The 19,645-nt window shown below is 36.6% G+C and overlaps 1 protein-coding gene across 4 annotated transcripts in view; it reads right to left on the bottom strand.

Annotated features, from left to right (window-relative positions):
- Positions 1 to 10,997: 10,997 nt before the first annotated feature.
- CD226 (CD226 molecule) overlaps positions 10,998 to 19,645 on the bottom strand; it is a 104,184-nt gene continuing 95,536 nt past the window's right edge. For all 4 annotated transcript variants that reach the window (XM_008013813.3, XM_008013812.3, XM_037987991.2 and 1 more), the window contains 2 exons: positions 18,174 to 18,228; positions 10,998 to 15,211 (listed from right to left, as the gene is read on the bottom strand). In XM_008013813.3, coding sequence (XP_008012004.3) covers positions 15,086 to 15,211; positions 18,174 to 18,228 — 181 coding nt within the window. In that variant the 3' untranslated portion in view covers positions 10,998 to 15,085. The remainder of the gene's footprint in view (positions 15,212 to 18,173; positions 18,229 to 19,645) is intronic.

Below are 19,645 nucleotides of genomic sequence, written 5' to 3'. Positions count from 1 at the left end.
ATATGAGACAAATACACACTCATTGTCTTTTTTTTTTTTTTTTTTTTTTTTTTTTTTTTTTTTTTTTTTTTTTTTTTTTTTTTTTGAGACAGAGTCTCCCAGGCTAGAGTGCAGGGGCACTATCTCGGCTTACTGCAATTTCCACCTTCCAGCTTCAGGCGATTCTCCTGCCTCAGCCTCCCAAGTAGCTAGGACTACAGGCGGCACCATGCCCAGCTAATATTTTTGTATTTTTAGTAGAGACAGGGTCTCACCATGTTGGCCAGGCTGGTCTCTAACTCCTGACCTCAAGTAATCCGCCCACCTTGGCCTCCCAAAGTGCTGGGATTACAGGCATGAGCCACCACTCCCGGCCTCATTGTTACTTTCTATTCATGTGTGAATTACAGAGATCCGTTCTAAATATTCAATACTCTCCGAATATTTGCAAACTTTGGTTATGAGGAAGCCAAAGGGGGAAAATGTTATTCTGAAATTCAATCTTAAAAGCATGAGTTGAATGTTCTAATTACTGGGAATTCAAAAGTGGGTAAGATTTGGTCCCTTCTGTAAGATTTGGCTCACCATCCGGAGAAGAAGTGGACGCCTCAAGCCATGAGGTTAGGTATACTCAGTCTAATCTTGCTTAATGACTGTCCTTTGAGTACCATTTGACTTAAGAAATTCCTTTCTTGTTCCAATATCTATTAAAAGTTATAGATAACCTGCTGTTTTTAGGTAACCTGCTGTTTTTGAGGCTTATGGTTTTTAACAAATCTAAGTACATTTCAAAGAGCCAAATATAGAGCCAAAAATTCATGCTCCCCCCAAAAAAAATAGATTATTAAAACTACTACTCAGAAATAACCCATTTTACTCACTGTAACTAGTCAGCTCACTCTCATCAGAATAATCTAAAGAAAAATGTTACAAGAAATAGATTTAAAATGTTCTACTCAGCTCTCTTCTCCCTCCCTCCCTCCTTCTCATTCCTCATATCAGACCCTTTTTCTCAATAGTGAAAAGGGATGGTATTCTAAATTCTAAAATGCATGGATCATCAAGAGATCTGACTAGGAAATGTAACTAAAATGGAATTGTTTTAAGTTTAGAATTTGTAAGTGAGATGAGTAGGCATTTAATGAGAGATAATGTTCATTGCATTTTTAAGACCATGCACAACTTAGACTGATTTGGGGTGACAATTGATATCTCAGGTAAAATCAATGTTACACGTAGTACAAAATGTTCTCTAAATTCATGAACAAAATGTAACTCCATCCTTCATGTGACATTTGTAGTGTCTAACTCTTTAATGAGAATAGGTATCTCATTAAACACATAGGTATCTGAGAGACACTATACTCCAAGAGATGTTACATTATGGTGTTTTACCTTGTAAACGATAACATTTTGATGGTATATTTAACCATGTGTTTAACTTAAGCTTATGGATGGGGCCTGGGACATTATTTTTAATATATAAGAACACTATGATCTCTCATGTAGTTCAGATCATTACCATTGACTAGTAAAAGAGATCGCATTTGACTTTTCTGTTTCTCTCTAGACACAATATTCTTCCTGAAGCTTCAATGCCATGTGATTCTTACTGGTCAGTGGTTGTTTAAGCTTTTTCTTAACCTGGGAAAGATAGTAACCTGTTTTGGGCAATAGTGGGTTTGTTTGTTCATTTGTTTATCTATACTAATAGAAAATATTCAACACTACTTCCACTAACATGTAGAGAGAAAAGGGGTTCAGCTTTAAGAAATTATTAAATGATCTATTTGTAAAAGCTTTTCACTATTTACATATGACCATATGGAGTGAACAAACTATGAGGCAAGTCTGTAGACTTAGGTCTTTATTTCACATTAAAATGACTCTCTCACACATTCTTTAAAAACATTCCACTAATAAATGTTGCATAAAAGGCCTCAGGACATATAGACCTTCTGCCCTCTGTTGTGTTCATCTGTCTTCCTGTTGTGTTTTTTTCTCAGAAGCCTAATATTTAAATATATAGACACAGAATCTTTGACAATGCTTTACTTCTGTGGCTTCTCTTACCATGGAGTCTTCTAATTCTCATTTACCTTTTGTGCAGCTAAACCTTAAAATGAATTAATATTGAACACATATGAGTGAAACACCACCCTGTGACTCATATTTCATTTTATTTTAACAGAATTTCCCCCCAAAAAAACTTATAAATCTGGTGCTGTAGACTGAGCTCTGTGATGAGTGAGCACCCCCAGCAGTTCATCTTTAGTTTATTTCCAATCGCGCAGACTTGACATTATCTCCTTGTGGCTTGTGATACAAATTTTCCTTTATTACCTTTTGCCTCCAGACTTGAATATTTGTATAAGGCCTGATGTTGATCCAAGCATAAACAGGGAAACTCAGTATGATCTCCTACTCATCTTCAGATTGATGTCTATACTTTATTTCATATTTATTTAAAAAATAAATATGTGCTTCATTTTCATTTAAGTATTTTGTCAGCTGGATCGTGATTTATAAAGATGAGCCAAAGAGCAGCCTAGAAGGGAGCAAGTCAGATTGAATGCAGTCCAGCAACAGGAACCCTCGTGCAGTATCAGAAAGTCAGGGCAAAGAGACAGGTCAGAGATCAAGATAAAACAAAACATATGTGTGAAAATGTTTATACATGGAGATTGACTTCCGCCTTCAGTGCCATCATGTTAAGAGCGTGGAAGATGTTGCTGCCATGCTTATAACAAGACAAAGCTGGAAAGCTGAAAATCAATGACTTAGACCTATTAGAGAACCAAGGTCCTGAGCAAACTGCCATCCCAAAATCTGAAGATACAGATACATCCAGAGAGATACGGCAACCAATAGCCATTTATCTGGAGTCAAAGCACTGGAGTCATAAACTAGTCATATGAGCCTTTATATGGTGAGTTGGGTGAATTCCTGGCATCTGTTTGTGGACCAGTGTGAGCGAGAAACCCATGGGGGTGTGCTCTTGAGGCACTCTACACATTCAAGGGCTTTTCCTGTAGGAAACTCAAGGTTCTTATTATGAGGACCCAAGAGAAATCTCCTTGTGACTCTGGCAACAGATGGAGAGGGACATCCATTGTGAAATAAGCCATGAACCTTCTTGGTAACAAAGACGGAAAGGACTCTGCCAAACACAATTCCCAAACTTCCTCCCAGCGCCTGAAGTCTCCTTGTTCCACTTAAGGAAAGAGGGTAAATAACCAGTCAACAGGGGCAGGCCTTCAAAGAAATACATTGGGAATGCTGCAGCCAGAAAAGGGAGTTGAGGATAAGCAAGCAACACCACTGGAGAAGCTCTGTGAATGTCCCAGACACAGACCCACTAAAAGACTGCGATTTCCCTGTAAGATTATAGAGCACTCTCCTTTCCCGCAGCTTAGCACTACACCAAGAGGGCTCCAGTAGAATAACAGTGAATTGCAGAGGAAAGAGTTGCAAGACAGAAAGTCTCTCCGAAGAGGAGCACTTAGGGAAGCCTGAAGTCAAGAAGGGGAAAAACATATAAACAAACAAAACAAAGACACTAGAGGCATTTGAAGAAGTTTAGCACCTATGGTTATAACAGACTTTAAACACAGTCTAATAGCTAGTCAGATTAAGGTAAGTCTGCAAGCTAAAGACCTATTTACCTCAGTTCCTATTACATAACACACTAGATCTGGCTTGCAACAAAAAATTCAAAAAGAAAAATTCAAAGAACGTCAAAAGGCAAGAAAAGTCATGGTCTGAAGAGAGAAAGCAATTATTGGAACCAGATAGAGACATGACACACGTGTCAGAATTATCAGACATGGAATTTATCATTAATATGTTAAGAGCTCTCATAAAAAAAATAGGCAACAGATGGATAATGTAAGAAGAAAGATGGAAACACTAAGAAGAAATAAAAAAGAAATGCAATAAAAACATAGTAACAGAAAGGAAGGATATCTTTGATGCAATTATCAGTTGACTTGGAACCCCTGAAGGAAGAATCAATGACTTTGAAGCTAGGTCAATAGAAACTTTTCAAACTAAAATTCAAAAAGTGGGAAAAACCCGGAACATTCAAGACTATGGAATAATTGGAGAAGAAGAAAGAATGGAGCAAAAGAATGTTAGAAGTAATAATCTGAGAACTTGCCAAAATTAGTGATAGACTCCAACTCAGGTAGCTCAGATAACACTAAATAAAATAAATATCAAAAAAAAGAGGAGAAAAGGAGAGAAACCTAGGTTGACCAATGAAAGATATGCCAAGAGAGAAAATTAAATAATATAAAAGCCCCAGTTAAAATCAGAGAACACAGAAAAAGAAGTGAGGATATAAAAGAAAGAACAAGTGCAAGAATAGAAAAGTTACAAACATAGTAGATATTAATCCAACTATGTCAATAATCACTTGAATTTGAATACTCTAAATGTACCAATGAGAAGTGGTGGATTTAAACACACAAAAAAGATGAATGTTAGAAGTGACAGATATCACAATTACCCAATATGATCATTACATATTGTATGCAGGTATCAAAACATCACACGTATCCCCCAAATATATACAACTATTATATATCCATAACATTTATAAGTAAAAAAAGTAGTGAATTTACAAATGGATGCAACTATACATTGTCTATAAGAAAGGCACATTAAATATAAATATTTAGATAATTTAAAATTAAAAGGATAGAGAAAGATGTGAGATGCTAATGTTAATTTTTTAAAAAGCTGAAAGTGGTGTTAATTTCAGAAAAAGTAGACAGAACATAAAAGATTATCAAGAATAAAAGGGACATTACATGTGGTAAAGGGGTAAATTCTCCAAGAAAACCTAACTATTCTGAAAGTATTTGTACTAACAAGAGTATCAAGATACATGAGACAAAAACTAACAAAACTACAAGGAGAAATAGAAAAATCCACTATTATACTTGCAGTCTTTAACAAGACTTGATCACTTGATCTATCAGTATGTGATAGATCAAGAAGAGGGAAAATCAGAAAGGATACAGATGATCTGAACAGTGCTATCAGTCAATTTGATTTAATGGACATTTGTAGAATATGACACTCAACAACAGAACGAACATTCTTCTTAAGATCACATGAAACATTCTGCAAGATAGACTATATTCTGGGCCATAAAATACACCTGAAAAAATTTAAAAGAATGGAAATTATACAAAGAATGTTTTAAAAACATGATGAAATTAAGTTAGAAATCTGTAAGAGATATAAAGTAGAAAAATCCCAAAATATATAGAGATTAAACAACACATTGTAAATAATTCATGGCTCAAAGAAGAAATATCAAAAGAAAATTTAAAATATTTTGGACTAAATGAAAATAAAAATAGAGCTTACCAAGACTTGTGGAACAAAGTGAAATTTATAGCATTAAGTGCCACTATTGGAAAAGAAAACAACGTATAAAATCAATAATCTAGGCTTCCATCTTGAGAAACCAAAGAAGATGAACGTAAATCTAAAGCAAGCAGACGAAAGAAAATACAAATTAGAGCAGAAATCAAGGACGTCAAAAACGAAAACTAAAGAAAAACCAATGAAACCAAAAGCCAATTATTTGAAACGATAAAAAAAAAAAAAAATTCATAAGGTCAAGCAAGGCTAACCAAGTAAAATGAGAAAATACACAAATAGTTTTTGTCTCATGTATCTTCAAACTCTTGTTAGTACATATACTTTCAGAATCATTAGGTTTTCTTGGAGAATTTCAGAAATGAAAAAGGGGTCCTCATTACTGATGCCATATGTGTCAAAGGGTAATAAGAGAATATTAGGAACAACTCTATGACAACAAATTTGATAACTTAGATGAAACGAACCAACTCCTTAAAAAACAAAAACTACCAAAATTTATACAAGGAGAAATAGAAACATGGAATAGTCCTGTATCTATTAAAGAAATTGCATCTATAACAGATAACATTCCAAAAACTAGTATAATGCTACCAAACATTTTAGAAAGAAATAATACCAAATCTTCACATCTTCCAGAAAACAGAAACAGAAGGAACACTTCCTAACTCATTTTATGAGGTCAGCATTATCTAATATCAAATCCAAATAAAAACATTTCAAAAACAACTACAGATAAATATCTTTTATAAACTGAGATGAAAAAATCCTCAACAAAATATTAATAGCATAAATTCAGTACTGTGTAAAAATAATTATAGACCACGATTAAGCAGGATTTGGTATAGTTATACAAGCCTGGTTCAACGTTAAAAAAAATCAGTAATTCACCACATCAACAATGTAGAGAAGAAAAATCATATGCTTGCGTTCATTGAGAGGCAGAAATGGCATTTGGCAAAATCCAACATCTATTCATAACTTAAAAAAAAAAACTCTTAGCAAACTAAAAATAGAGAGTTCTTCAACTTGATGTTCAAGAACATCTACAAAACACCCACAGCTAACATCGTACTTAACAGGGAAAAACTGGGTGCTTCTCCCTCAGAAACAACGCAAGAATGCTCTATCTTGTCACTTCTATTCCTGGAAGTCCAAGCTACTACGATAAGACAAGGAAAAGAAATAAAAGGTATAAAGATTGGGAAAAAAAAAAAAAAAGTATCTTTATTCACAGAAGACATAATTATCTATGTGAAAACTCCAAAGGATCTATCCAAAAAAGTCCTAAAACTAGTTAGCAGAGCATAGTAACGGATATAAAGCATCCAGATCCTGTGTGCATTTGGTTGAATGTATACAGAAGTTCTTCACTGGTTTTGGTGCTCTGGTAAATGGCATCATCGCTTTTTAAATTTCAAATCTGAATTGCTCATTTCTGGCATATAGAAAACCAATCGACTTTTCTTTTTTATAAACACGCTGACCTGGCATCTTGTTACTTGGATGTGAAAGGGAAGTTTCTAAGAGGTCTCTGCGAAGCTGTTGCCACTGCACAGCTATTACCTCTGCGGTTCTGCAACCAACCTACGGCAGTAGCTAAGACTATAGCTGCCCTGTGAGTCAGGAAGATCCAGACATGCAGTAGAGAAAGGACAAGCTGGGATATGCCAGGCCCTCTCCATCTGCCCATCACCATATCGACTAAAATGACCTACAAAGAGTAATTTCTAATGTTTCACATCCATCTTCCATATCTCATGCAAATTCCATTGTAGCCAATTCTAACTCAGAACCATAAAGAAAAGGAGATTCTGAGAATTACAATTCCTATCTTAAACTGCCATAGGACAATTTGGCACACAGTTTCTCCTGATCTAGTTTTCCTCAATTGTCAATCAGGATAATATCATTTATCTTGCCACCATCTTGGAATTGTTTTAAAAAATAAAAGCATATAAGAAATTACCTTAATCATAGCACATAGTAAAACATATTTTTGTCAATAGCTCAACTTTATAAAAGATAGCTACTCAAGGCTGGGTGCGGTGGCTCGCACCTGCAATCCCAGCACTTTGGGAGGCCGAGGCGGGTGAATCACCAGGTCAGGACATCAAGACCATCCTGGCCAACATGGTGAAACCTTGTCTCTACCAAAAATACAAAAATCAGCCAGGCATGGTGGCAGATCCCTGTAGTGCCAATTACTTGGGAGGCTGAGGCAGGAGAATTGCTTGAACCCGGGAGGCAGAGGCTGCAGTGAGCCGAGATCACGCCACTGCACTCCAGCCTGGGCAACAGAGCAAGACTCCATCTCAAAAAATAAATAAATAAATAAATAAATATTTAAAAAGAAAAAGATAGCTATTCATTAGCCATTGAAAGAATTATCAAATAGACATGCAAAATTACAGAAAGTTTAGAAGGGTAATCTATATCTCTAGAAGCTACTGAGCCATTACATTTCATTGTACATTTTTATGTGAGCTAAAAAGAAATCGAAATTTACTTCTGAGGGCCACTATGTGATAAAAATAAAGTGTGGGATAAATCAGCTCAACTGAAGCCACATCCAGAGCTGTTACTCAGAAAACTTAGTACCACCGAGAGTATACTGGAGAGCTCAAAGTCTTACTCATGCAGCTGATCAAGGAATAATGGTCTTAGTCACTGTAAGTACTTTTGGATACCTGGCATAAAGGATGTAATGAATACATGATTGAATAAGGATGTATCTTAAGAATGCAGTTTATAAAAATATAAAATCAGTGGAGATTATGTAAATTTTGAAGAATGAAGAAAGTAAGTTAATCATAGCTGCTTCTCAAGTTGTATTTTTATGTCTTACAAATTTGGCTTGGCAATACAACACAAGACTTCCTTTTCATGTTTGGTATTTTAAACTCAGGAGAACTTAGTCTAGAAAGGGCCTCCACTTATTTGACCACAGGTAGAAGATTGACCCTGCTTTCTTCCTGTAATTATATTGGTTTCCATAGGTCAGATGATACACGGTATAATTTTGTGGCATTTTGATTAGCAGATTTCCATTTAAAAATGGACAAAAAGCAACTTCTTACTTGAAATTTTGGAGGCAGTATGTTCCCAAAAAATTTGATAGTTTTTGTAAAGGTATACCTGTGTCTACACATAAGTTGCAGGTTTAAAAATCAATAGATTTGAATAAAGTTAAAGTCTAGAAAAATATGCAATGTATACATGCGGATGATTAGTAAACCTTAATATCCAAATGCAATGTCAATAGTGTTATTAAAAATGAACTATTGGCCATTATTGTAATACTGCCAATTGAGAATATTGATATACTGTTTTTGTTTTTTCACCGTTTTAAAAGAACCTTGGATATATTTAGATACATCTGGAATAAACTCAGGTATTAGATAGGGCCTTGAAACATTTACAAAAGGGTACATTAAACACTGCCTTTAAGAAAACTATCATCTGGTCGAGTAGGGACATTTGTCGGTTCAAGTTCTTCAGCGAGCTTGGAGGGAATGTCACAGTGTGTTCTGTTTGGAAAGTAAGTTGTACCCTACCTGCCACTATGGAAGCTGAAGGGGGAGATACCAGCTGCTGCGTCCCAGATATATTTAAGAGACCCCAGGCCGGGCGCGGTGGCTCACGCCTGTAATCCCAGCACTTTGGGAGGCCGAGGCGGGCGGATCACGAGGTCAGGAGATCGAGACCATCCTGGCTAACACGGTGAAACCCCGTCTCTACTAAAAATACGAAAAATTAGCCGGGCGCAGTGGCGGGCGCCTGTAGTCCCAGCTACTCGGGAGGCTAAGGCAGGAGAATGGCGTGAACCCGGGAGGCGGAGCTTGCAGTGAGCCGAGATCGCGCCACTGCACTCCAGCCTGGGCGACTGAGCCAGACTCCGTCTCAAAAAAAAAAAAAGAAAGAAAAAAGAGACCCCAATTTTGGAGCAAGTAAGGGAATAAAAATGGGGGCTCAGGACTCATCCGGGCATGGGGGAGTGATGCTGCTTAGGTTCGCTGCAGCCTGTTCTAGGCAGGGTATTGAAGCCCAAATTGTTAGTTGTGCTTCCCGCCTCGTTTCCCACTGGAGTTGACACGTTCTATTTTGCAAGCCTACTCCATCGGGTGTCCTGGGAATTCTATGAGCCACCCCTATCTTCAAATACTTAACTTTTTTTTTTTTTTGAGACGGAGTCTCGCTCTGTCACCCAGGCTGGAGTGCAGTGGTGTGATCTTGGCTCACTGCAACCTCCGCCTCCCGGGTTCAAGCGATTCTTCTGCCTGAGCCTCCCAAGTAGCTGGGACTACAGGCGCCCGCCACCATGCCCAGCTAATTTTTCTATGTTTAGTAAGACAGGGTTTCACCATATTGGCCAAGCTGGTCTCGAACTACTGACCTCATTTTTTTTTTTCCTTCAACAGTCAGTGTCTGTTTTCATGCTTACAACCATACCCCAACTTTTACAGACAAAAAAACAAACATAATAGACTTACTATTCCCTTGTTATGGGCACTTGTTAAACGTTTACAATGTGGAAATGCATGTCCTTTTGTTCTGGAAAATTTTTAGAGTGGATTCTAGGTTTCATATGTTCCTCCCTCTTTTTCTGGATGAAGGGAGACGCCAGGATGGCAATTGTGTGACTCTCCTTATAGCTCCACGTCAAGCTTCTAATGGAGTCTTTCTCAGGAAGTTGAAATTGCTAGAATTCCTGCTGCATCACAGAGGAGTTCCAGATCAATTTATGGTAAATACAGAAAAAGTGAGTCCCCAAAATGACAATTGTTAGCTCTAGTGGAAAAAAGTTATGTAGGAGGGAAAGCAAAATCATTTTTACCATGTGGTTTAAGAGTACTGTCAAGGTCATAAGAAATAAACAGCAAATATTGATATAATCATATTTTAATACAAGTATTTCTGAAAGAGACATGAGAAGTGTATTCTATGTTGGTGAGTTTGGGGAGAGGAAGACATAAATGAATAATGAATGTCTAAAATTGAAAAAAATAGTGTCACAAGCATGCTATTCAGAAAAGTGAACATAAATAATGAGTTAGAAGTAGTAAAATCTGTTGTCTCAAGGTAACGAAAATGAGGAAGAGCGAGGGACTACTATGTTTTGGGAAAAAAAAAAAAAACTGTACAGCTCTTTGACCCTTTTCACTACATGCACTTATAAAATATAAAGAACAAGGCCAGGCGCGGTGGCTCACGCCTGTAATCCCAGCACTTTGGGAGGCCGAGATGGGCAGATCACCTGAGGTCCGGCGTTCGAGACCAGCCTGACCAACATGGAGAAACCCCGACTCTACTAAAAATAAAAAATTAGCCAGGCGTGGTGGCACATGCCTGTAATCCCAGCTACTCAGGAAGCTGAGGCAGGAGAATCGCTTGAATCCGGGAGGCGGAGGTTGTAGTGAACCGCGATGGGGCCATTGCACTCCAGTCTAGGCAACAAAAGCGAAACTCCGTCTCAAAATAACAATAAGAAGAAGAAGATTGTATTGAGATAAAAGTTACAATGCATCATTGATTTGAATTTTTTCTGCATGTAATTCATCACGTTAATTTTATTCTGTAGAAAATTTTCCCTGCTATTTCTTGATGGCAAATGAAGCTAGTGATCGTGAAACATTGTGTTTTATTCATTCAAAACAACAGAATACAGTACATCAAGGAAAATATTTCTATACCCTACAAGAACCAAAAATTCAAAAGAACACACTAACACTGGAAAAAGTGTTCTAGACGGGTTGACCATATAACTTATTCTAACAAGGATAATAGGAAATAAACCAGAATTATACCAGACATTTATCACCTATACTTCCAAATAGACCTTTTCTTACAACATCTTACAGCATAGTTAGTGCTTTGAATCTGGAAAAATATATGTAAACCAACCTTGAGGATTAATAAAATTTCCTTAGAAAGCACTGCAGTTAATTCTAGAAGCTGTTTTTCTACATATTGAATCACTAGAAATAGAGAAGCTTTTTAAAAAATAAACTTTTAGTTTTCAGATAAATGTTTTAGGAGCCCAGAGTCTTGGCTGGAAGAATTCTAATGAACAGATCAGTGAAAAAATACACTAACTTACACAGAAGTCTGAAGGCGAAGGTCAATGCTTTCTAAATGTTACATTTTAATAGTAGCTAAACTAATGGTGACATGTTTATGTTGTCTTATATTTTTTAAAGATATTTTCTTATCACTGTTGTGAAAAGAAACCTCTTTGTACTCCCAATTTAGCATCTCCACTTGCACTTTATAAGCATCTTTATAATATCGTCAATCTTGCTGAAATTTCATATAAGCAGTACAAAATACAGTATATCATTATAAATCAAGGAGAAGCATTTTGGTCACAGTGATCTCTAATTACAACGTGGACTCTCCCAATTTAGAAAATGACTGTCATACAACTGTAATTTTTACTTAATGCCATTCTACATAAACCAATATAACTTGGATGCTCAATAAAAGAATGCCTACTAAAAGTATTTTTATTTACTGTCTTTTAAATTGATAACCCATGTATTTTAAGTTTATATATATAGTACTTCAGTAATAAACTAAATTACTTAAAACATAAATTTGAGTTTTTACTAATTAAAAATTATATCCTCAGCTACCTGCCTCCCATTTTAAGCATGATCAGCGGTAAATGAAATTTCTATTTTATTTTCTCAATATATTCTACATAAAGTTTTAAAAATAAAGTTTGAAGGTATCTCTTATAATAATATAGTCAATTCACAGTCATCATAGTTCAATAAGATCTGTTCTTTCCCTGACAAAACTAGGTACGCCACAATGACATTTAACAAATCTACCTACCTTATTATCACAAAGTAATTTCCTTTAATTGGTTACTTTAATGTAAATGTTAATGGCATTCAAAGGAAGCATAGATTCTTATTTAACGTTGTATTATCCATCAATATAAATTATATACATGTGTATACATATATAAAAGTTAAGAAGCATTTTGCTTCCAAAGCAGCAACTTGTAAAAAATATCTGTATTTATAACATAATTTACTGGAATTCTGATCTTTTATTCTGTGCATCTGTTTTGATCTGATTTCTTAGTAACAATCAGAATCATAGGTACAAAACAGTAGAGGCAGAGAAACATATACTAGGGAGAGTTCCAAACTATTACGAATTAGGGATGATGTTAAAAAGATTACAATGAAAGTGCTTTGGTAAGTAAAGATGTCCAGGCAAAGAAATGAATGAATGGAATTTCACAAGCATTAACCCTGAGGGTATAACAGGAGCATCAGAGGAGGTCAGAAAATTTTTGGGAGAACTTAGGATGGCTCTAAATTCCTGAAAAAAAATCCTACACTCTGTAGAGGAAGAATATATAGAGAAGAAATGGCAGAGTAAATAGTTCTCATCAATATTTTGAATGAGAGACCAAAGACACGAAAATACGCAAGGAAAAAGAGACAAGTTCCAAATGTTCTGGAGGCTTTGCAACACTTCAGTGGTTTGCTACAAACATCGTCCATGAAGTTCCCAGTAAAAACCACCATGACAATGGTATCTGACTGTACTCTCCCTGCCACACCCGGTCATTATTTTCTCTCTTACAATTGGATTTGTATTTCCCCATACTACAATTGTAAAAATGTTTTCCTGATCACATACACTAACCATTGAGAATTTGGTTATTGGAGTTTTCCACAAAGTAATATTTGGATTGTCTTCACCATTCAGAAAAGCAATTGTTTACCTTTTAATTGATGCTAAGCTTGCTTCACCATGCAAACCAATAAATTCTCTCATGGAATCTTTGATTGATCTGATAGTAGAGGGTTTTCTTGTAAACCACCTCTCAAGTTTGTTACACTAATATATTTGTGGAAATATTTCATGAATCCAGGTATGAAAAGATATTTATGCAAACATAATAAAAATGAGAGTTCACTCTTCTTGCATTTACTTAAGTACAACTAGGAAATGGTCATTTTAATTTTTTCACTCCTGAAAAGGGTTTTAAAAACCCTCACAAATTTTATAATTCACAGAAATGTGAGCACTTACCATTTTTGTAATTCACAAAATAATTGCACTATTTGGCATAATGGTGTTTAAGGCTAAAATCATAAAATACTAATTAGCTTAAAAGTGTAAATTACATCTTAGAATCTGTCTAAGCAACAGGAGAATTTGGATTTGCTTCATTTAAGATTATCATGAAGTCCACAACTTTGATATTTAAATACAGTCTTCATAATGAATCTTCTCTAGATGGTGGTCTTTAGAAATCTTTAGAGACAAATAATGAATCTTTTAGACATGAATGATCACTATATTTAATAATGACCATTGTCCTTTCAAGGTAACCATGACAGTTTTATTCAGTTTGGCAAATACTTTTCATTGTTTGCCTACATCTAGAATTCAAACAATATCAGGTATGGCCTCTAATTGCTTTGACTGTTGGTGAAGTCATTAGGGCTGTCTTTGTCCAAATTGTGAAGCAGAAGTTTCCCTTTGTATTTTTCTGTGGTTTGATTCCTTTCTCCTGTTGCCTGTACCCTCCCAATTTCTTTTTTCCCTCTCAAATTTCTACCCTACCATCCTATGCCACCACTTCCAGCTGTCACTTTGTGGTACATTATATTCAAGTTTCACATAATCATTAAAAAATAATAACTAGGTGCCTGACCCTTTTGAGAGAATTTACATATTAAAAACAATTCTCAAAAGTAGAAAAAAAATGTCCAAAACATTAAGTTATTTATTATTGGACTATCTACTCCTAAGGCTACATTTGCTCCTAAGACTAGACCTGGGATGGCGGCAAGAATTCTATACAGAATGAGAGAGAAATATATATGAGAATAGCAAGGGATTGCCCTCTCATATTTATCTTCCTCTTGATTATTCATTTCTTCTATTGCCAGGTACTCTTCTGGACTATGCTGATAGCGCGGATTCTAGAAGTATGGAGAGAGATACCCCATTTCTAGAATCCATCCCATATTTCACTTTTTAGTTAACCAAGAATATCTTGGTTAGTCACTGCAGTCAATATTTGTTGGTAAACTCCCCAGCTTTGAGACTCCCATTCCCTCTTCTAACCATGCTCTGAATTGCCTAGTATTGTGCTTTGACCCTGCTTTCAGCTCTAGAAGTGAGCCCTTAGTTTTCTTAAGCCATTCCATCCTTTCTGATCATGATGCCTATTTAACAATGAAAAAGTAACCAAATGTGTTGGTTCTATTAGAGAAGCAAACTCTCTACCAGACAGAAACAAGGATGTATGAATTGCCAAGAGTTGGCAGCCATCTTGCCAACACAAGAGGAAAACCTGCATGAGAGTGAGGCCAAGACCAGGGAAATGGATCTAACACTGTGGAAAGGGATTCAGAAGCCAGTTTATGCCCATACTTAATTCTAGACACATTTAAGCCCTGGTAAATAGTCCTTGCCCAAAGCTTAATCTCCCCTGGATCATTCTGTTACATGATTCAGTAAGTTCTCTTTTGTATATAAACAAGTTGGAGTCAGGTTTTCTGAAACAGTTCCATGAAAAATGTTTTTTAGGTAACGAAGTATGTTTCCTACCAAAGGAACTCAATTGAGACAACTAGTATCTAAGGTAGACCATGGGTAGTGGAAAATAATTGCATAACAATCCATGCATGAGTACATAAGAGTCATTATTAATGCACTCATGTCAAGAATAAGCTTAAACTCTAGTCTTTGGTCTACGAGAGAAGGTTGGGTAGTTGACATAAATATCCTCTCTTGTATCATCCATGGATTGATTGGTAGGTTGATTGGCAGAGATGGGACTTCTATAGTTCTTGGGTGCCTAGAAAGACAAACATCAGAGAATGTCAATAATTCACTGCATTTCAACAACTAATGAAGATATTCAAAACATACCTCTCAGAAATGCAGGCATGATATGGGACAAATTTCCATTATAATTAATTTGATAAAACATTCTTCTCACTGTATTGAACTTGTTAGAAATCACATTCTTGACTGAGATGCAACAGAAACCTAGTCTAGATTAATACTTGCTGTATTGTGCTATGAATTACCTGTTTCAATGTAGAACTCCCTCTCCCAATGTTAAGCTATTTTGATAAGAACAATTATTATCAGTTTTATATGGAAATTCTAACACAGTGTCTGAACTTTAAAAAATAAGCAACTTAACATATAAAAAGTTAACAACAAACTGACATTCACTTTCAAGATGATATTGTATAATCATTAATCTTCTCTACTATAATCAAGTCACTTTGACCACATATGTATGTATGTAACAGAAAATATGCAGGTGTGAAAAAAGAAAGACAAATTGAGAGACAAAAGAGACTAGAGAAAGGTCTTTTGATGAGTAATTTAAAAATTTAGATTGACCTCAGTGTTGTTCTTTGTTGTGGTTGTTGTTTTTTCTGCGTCAGAGTCTCACTCTGTTGCCCAAGCTGGAGTGCAGTGGCACAGTTTCGGCTCACTGCAACCTCCACCTCCCAGGTTCAAACAATTCTCCTGCCTCAGCCTCCCGAGTAGCTGGGATTACAGGCATGCACCATCACACCCAGCTAATTTTTGTATTTTTAATAGAGATGGAGTTTCGCCATGTTGGCCAGGGTGGTCTCGAACTCCTGACCTCAGACGATCTGCCCGTCCCAGCCTCCCAAAGTGCTGGGATTACAAGCATGAGCCACCATGCCCAGCCAGATCTTAGTGTTTTTGAGAGGAAAGCAAAATGAAAATTCAAGTGCCATGATTACTTATACAGGTTGTCCTTTAAAAAAGAGAATGAAGAGTTCTAATGTCTTTTTTGACAGTCCAACCTATTAACTCTTTAATAATCCTCCAAAATATTATTCTACAAAAGCCTGAAAAAGTTGGATACTTAATATAGACAGTTGCAAAGCTCCTTTTCATTCCTCAAATTCACAACAATAAATGTGACTGGATTGGCATGAGTAGACAGAGTGCTAAGGATGAAGAAGGGAATCCCAAAATTGTATATGACAGAGCACCAATTTATTGCTTGCTGAAGTGGCTGATGAAACAAAGCAAGGTGTCTTGATTCCACAGTTGGCATCAAGAAGCAATCCATGGTTTTGCCAACAAACAAAAAATATTTTTGCAAAAGTAACTATTTAATTTAAAAAAAAAAAGTTAAACTGATAAGTTATGAAGGCGTCTGATGAACACGTGTTGGACCGTCAGAACCTTTTTAGTACTTGGCTTTCGGCCATCTAGAATTCAATTGCAAATAATTAAAATGAAAAGAAATGTATATACTTTTGGATAGGATTTGGGAAAATTTTTGTCTTAGTTTGGGCTGCTGTAACAAAATACCGTAGACTGGGTTGCTTAAACCACAAACACTTATTCCTCACAGTTCTGGAGGCTGGGAAGTCCAAGATTAAGAAAATATCTTCCTAACTTGAGAAGAAAAAAAAAGAGAGTCTGGTGAGGGCCTGAGGGCCTGTTTCTTGGTTTGCAGACAACTGTCTTCTCAGTATCCTCACATTGCAAAGAACAGAAAGAGGAAGCAAGCGCTTCTGTCCTTAAAAAGGCACTAATCCCATTCATGAAGATTCCACTCCAATGATCTAATCACATCCCAAAGTCTCCACCTCCTAATATCATCACATTGGGGGTTAGGATTTCAACATATGAATTTTGGGAAGACACAAATGTTCAATCCATAGCAACTTTTTTTGTGAAATTTCATAAACAGGATGCTATGTGTTAAAGAAAGAGATTTGAAGTATAGTGGGGATAATGATCATGAAAATACATATTCCTCTTATCTGCAAACCCAGAAGGAAGTTTCTAGTCTTTTAGTTAAACAACAAGGGGCAGGAGCAAGGCAGAATCAGGAAGAAACTTTCACAGCTCATCAAACTCCTGCAGCCCATAAGGAAATAAAAAAGTTATTTGGCTGTATAACGTAAGTATATACTAATAAATAACTTAACTCCAAAGATGATAATAATAATAATATCATTATGCTTTTCTATATGCTTGCTATATTTCTGGTTCTTTTATGCAATTTAACCATCACAATAACCTTATGACATAAAAATACTATGTCCTCTCCTGGATTGGATAGTGTCCCCCGCAAATTCTTGTCCTCCTCAGAACCTCATAATGTGACTTCATTTGAAAATAGGATCCTTGTAATTAGCTAAGCTCAAACAACACTGTGCTGGAGAAGGGTGGGCCTTTAAGTCCAAGATGACTGGGGTCTTCATAAGAAACGAAGGCAGGCAGACACAAACACACAGGTGAGAACAGTGATGAGAGGGGCAGAGATTGGAGCAATTGGTCTACCAGCCAAGGATCGACAGCTCCACTAGAAGCTGGACAGAAGCATGGGATGGATTCTTATCCCATGAAGAAACCATTCCTTCTGACACTGTTTTTTGTACTTCAGCCCTCCAGAATTATGGAAGAATAGATTTCTTCCATAATGTTTTAAGCCACCCAGTTTTGGTAATTTGTCACAGCAGCCCTAGAAAAGGAACAAAGATTTAGGGAAGGCATAGTGCTGATTGTTATTACGCCAGGGTAATTGCTCCTTTATTTATATTCATATAAAAAACTTAGTTTCAAAGGGTATTAAAAATAGAATAGTTCAGAAAATAACTTTCTCCAAATAGCTGATATTTAAATTACAGGCAACTGCACGGTCAGGTGACTTGAAAGGACAATAAAATATAAAATTGCTAACTGCAAAAGAGACTGACTTTGCATTTGTATATTACAAAACAAAAAATGACAGTTCCATATAAACTTACCTTCTGTGTATCCCAGGACTCTGTATATAGATCGCTTCTTTCTCTCCTTCTCCTTCTGGAATGCATATTCAATAAAGGATATAAAGATATGATATTCCAGCACCAGTATTATTTCAAACACACTCTAAAAAGAAATGAGGCCATGTCCTTTGCAGGGACATGGATAGAGCTGGAGGCCATTATCCTTAGCAAACTAATGCAGGAACAGAAAACCAAATACCACACGTTCTTACCTATAAGTAGGAGCTGAATGATGAGAACACATGGACACACAGAGGGGAACAACACACACTGGAGCCTACTGGAGGGTGGAAGGTGGGAGGAGGGACAGGAAAATAACTATTGGGTATGAGGCTTAATACTTGGGTGATGAAATAATCTATACAACAAACCCCATGACACGTTTACCTCGCTAACAAACCTGCACATCCTGCACATGTATCCCTGAACTTAAAATAAATGTTAAGAAAATAAAAATGAAAATTAAAAAATAAAGAGAGTAAACATATCACAATTAGATTTATGGTGACCAGCCATTCTGGTTTGCCTGGGACTAAGGAGTTTCCCAAGATGAGAGATTTTCAATGCCAAAACCCAGAGAGCCCCGAAAACGAAGGCTCCCTATTTGTTAATGCCAATGTTCACAAGGAATGTAAAAATAAGTAACATTTTTCTCCCTAAATATTAAATTTCTTCCTACAATCTGGTACACATCTATAGAACATACTTTGACACCTTTTTTTTTTTTTGAGACAGAGTCTTACTTTGTTACCCAGGCTGGAGTACAGTGGTGCAATCTTGGCTCACGGCAGCCTTCACCTCCTGGGTTCAAGTGATTCTCCTGCCTCAGCCTCCTGAGTAGCTGAGACTACAGGCACCCATGACCATGCCCAGCTAATTTGTATAGTTTTAGTAGAGATGGGGTTTCACCATTTGGGCCAGGCTGGTCTCAAACTCCTGACCTCAAATTATCCACCCACCTCATCCTCCCAAAGTGCTGGGATTACAGGCGTGAGCCACCGTGCCTGGCCGTATTTTGTCTCCTTTCACACTTGCCACTGCGAGGCCCTTTCCCTAGCCGTGTTCACTTAGTTGTGTTACTGTTGCTATCTCCGCATGAAAACAGCGCACACCAGGAGCAGAGAAACTGCTGCCAATTCCTCCAACACACAGGCTACCAGGCGCTGAGCATGAAGAATTCAGTGTTGTTCAGAGACACTGTCTGATTTATGTTGGCTTCTATCCAAGTCAATACATCTGAAGCTGCAGGATTATTTTAAACAGTAAAACAGAGTTCAGAAGGTCATTGTTGGAGCCCTTGGGTCATCTTTCAAAGCATTTCCATTGGAAGTCACAACCACAAACTGATACTAGTGACAAGGTAGAAAGAACAAGTGCTTTTCCCTTGTGGTGTGCATCTATGATTACAAATTCAAGTCCACTAATCTCCTTTTATCACATTTAACCAAGTG

This window comes from Chlorocebus sabaeus, chromosome 18, assembly GCF_047675955.1.
Source record: "Chlorocebus sabaeus isolate Y175 chromosome 18, mChlSab1.0.hap1, whole genome shotgun sequence".
Taxonomy (NCBI): domain Eukaryota; kingdom Metazoa; phylum Chordata; class Mammalia; order Primates; family Cercopithecidae; genus Chlorocebus; species Chlorocebus sabaeus.
The sequence above is the reverse complement of the archived record's forward strand: the minus strand, read 5'-3'. Positions and strand labels throughout refer to the sequence as shown.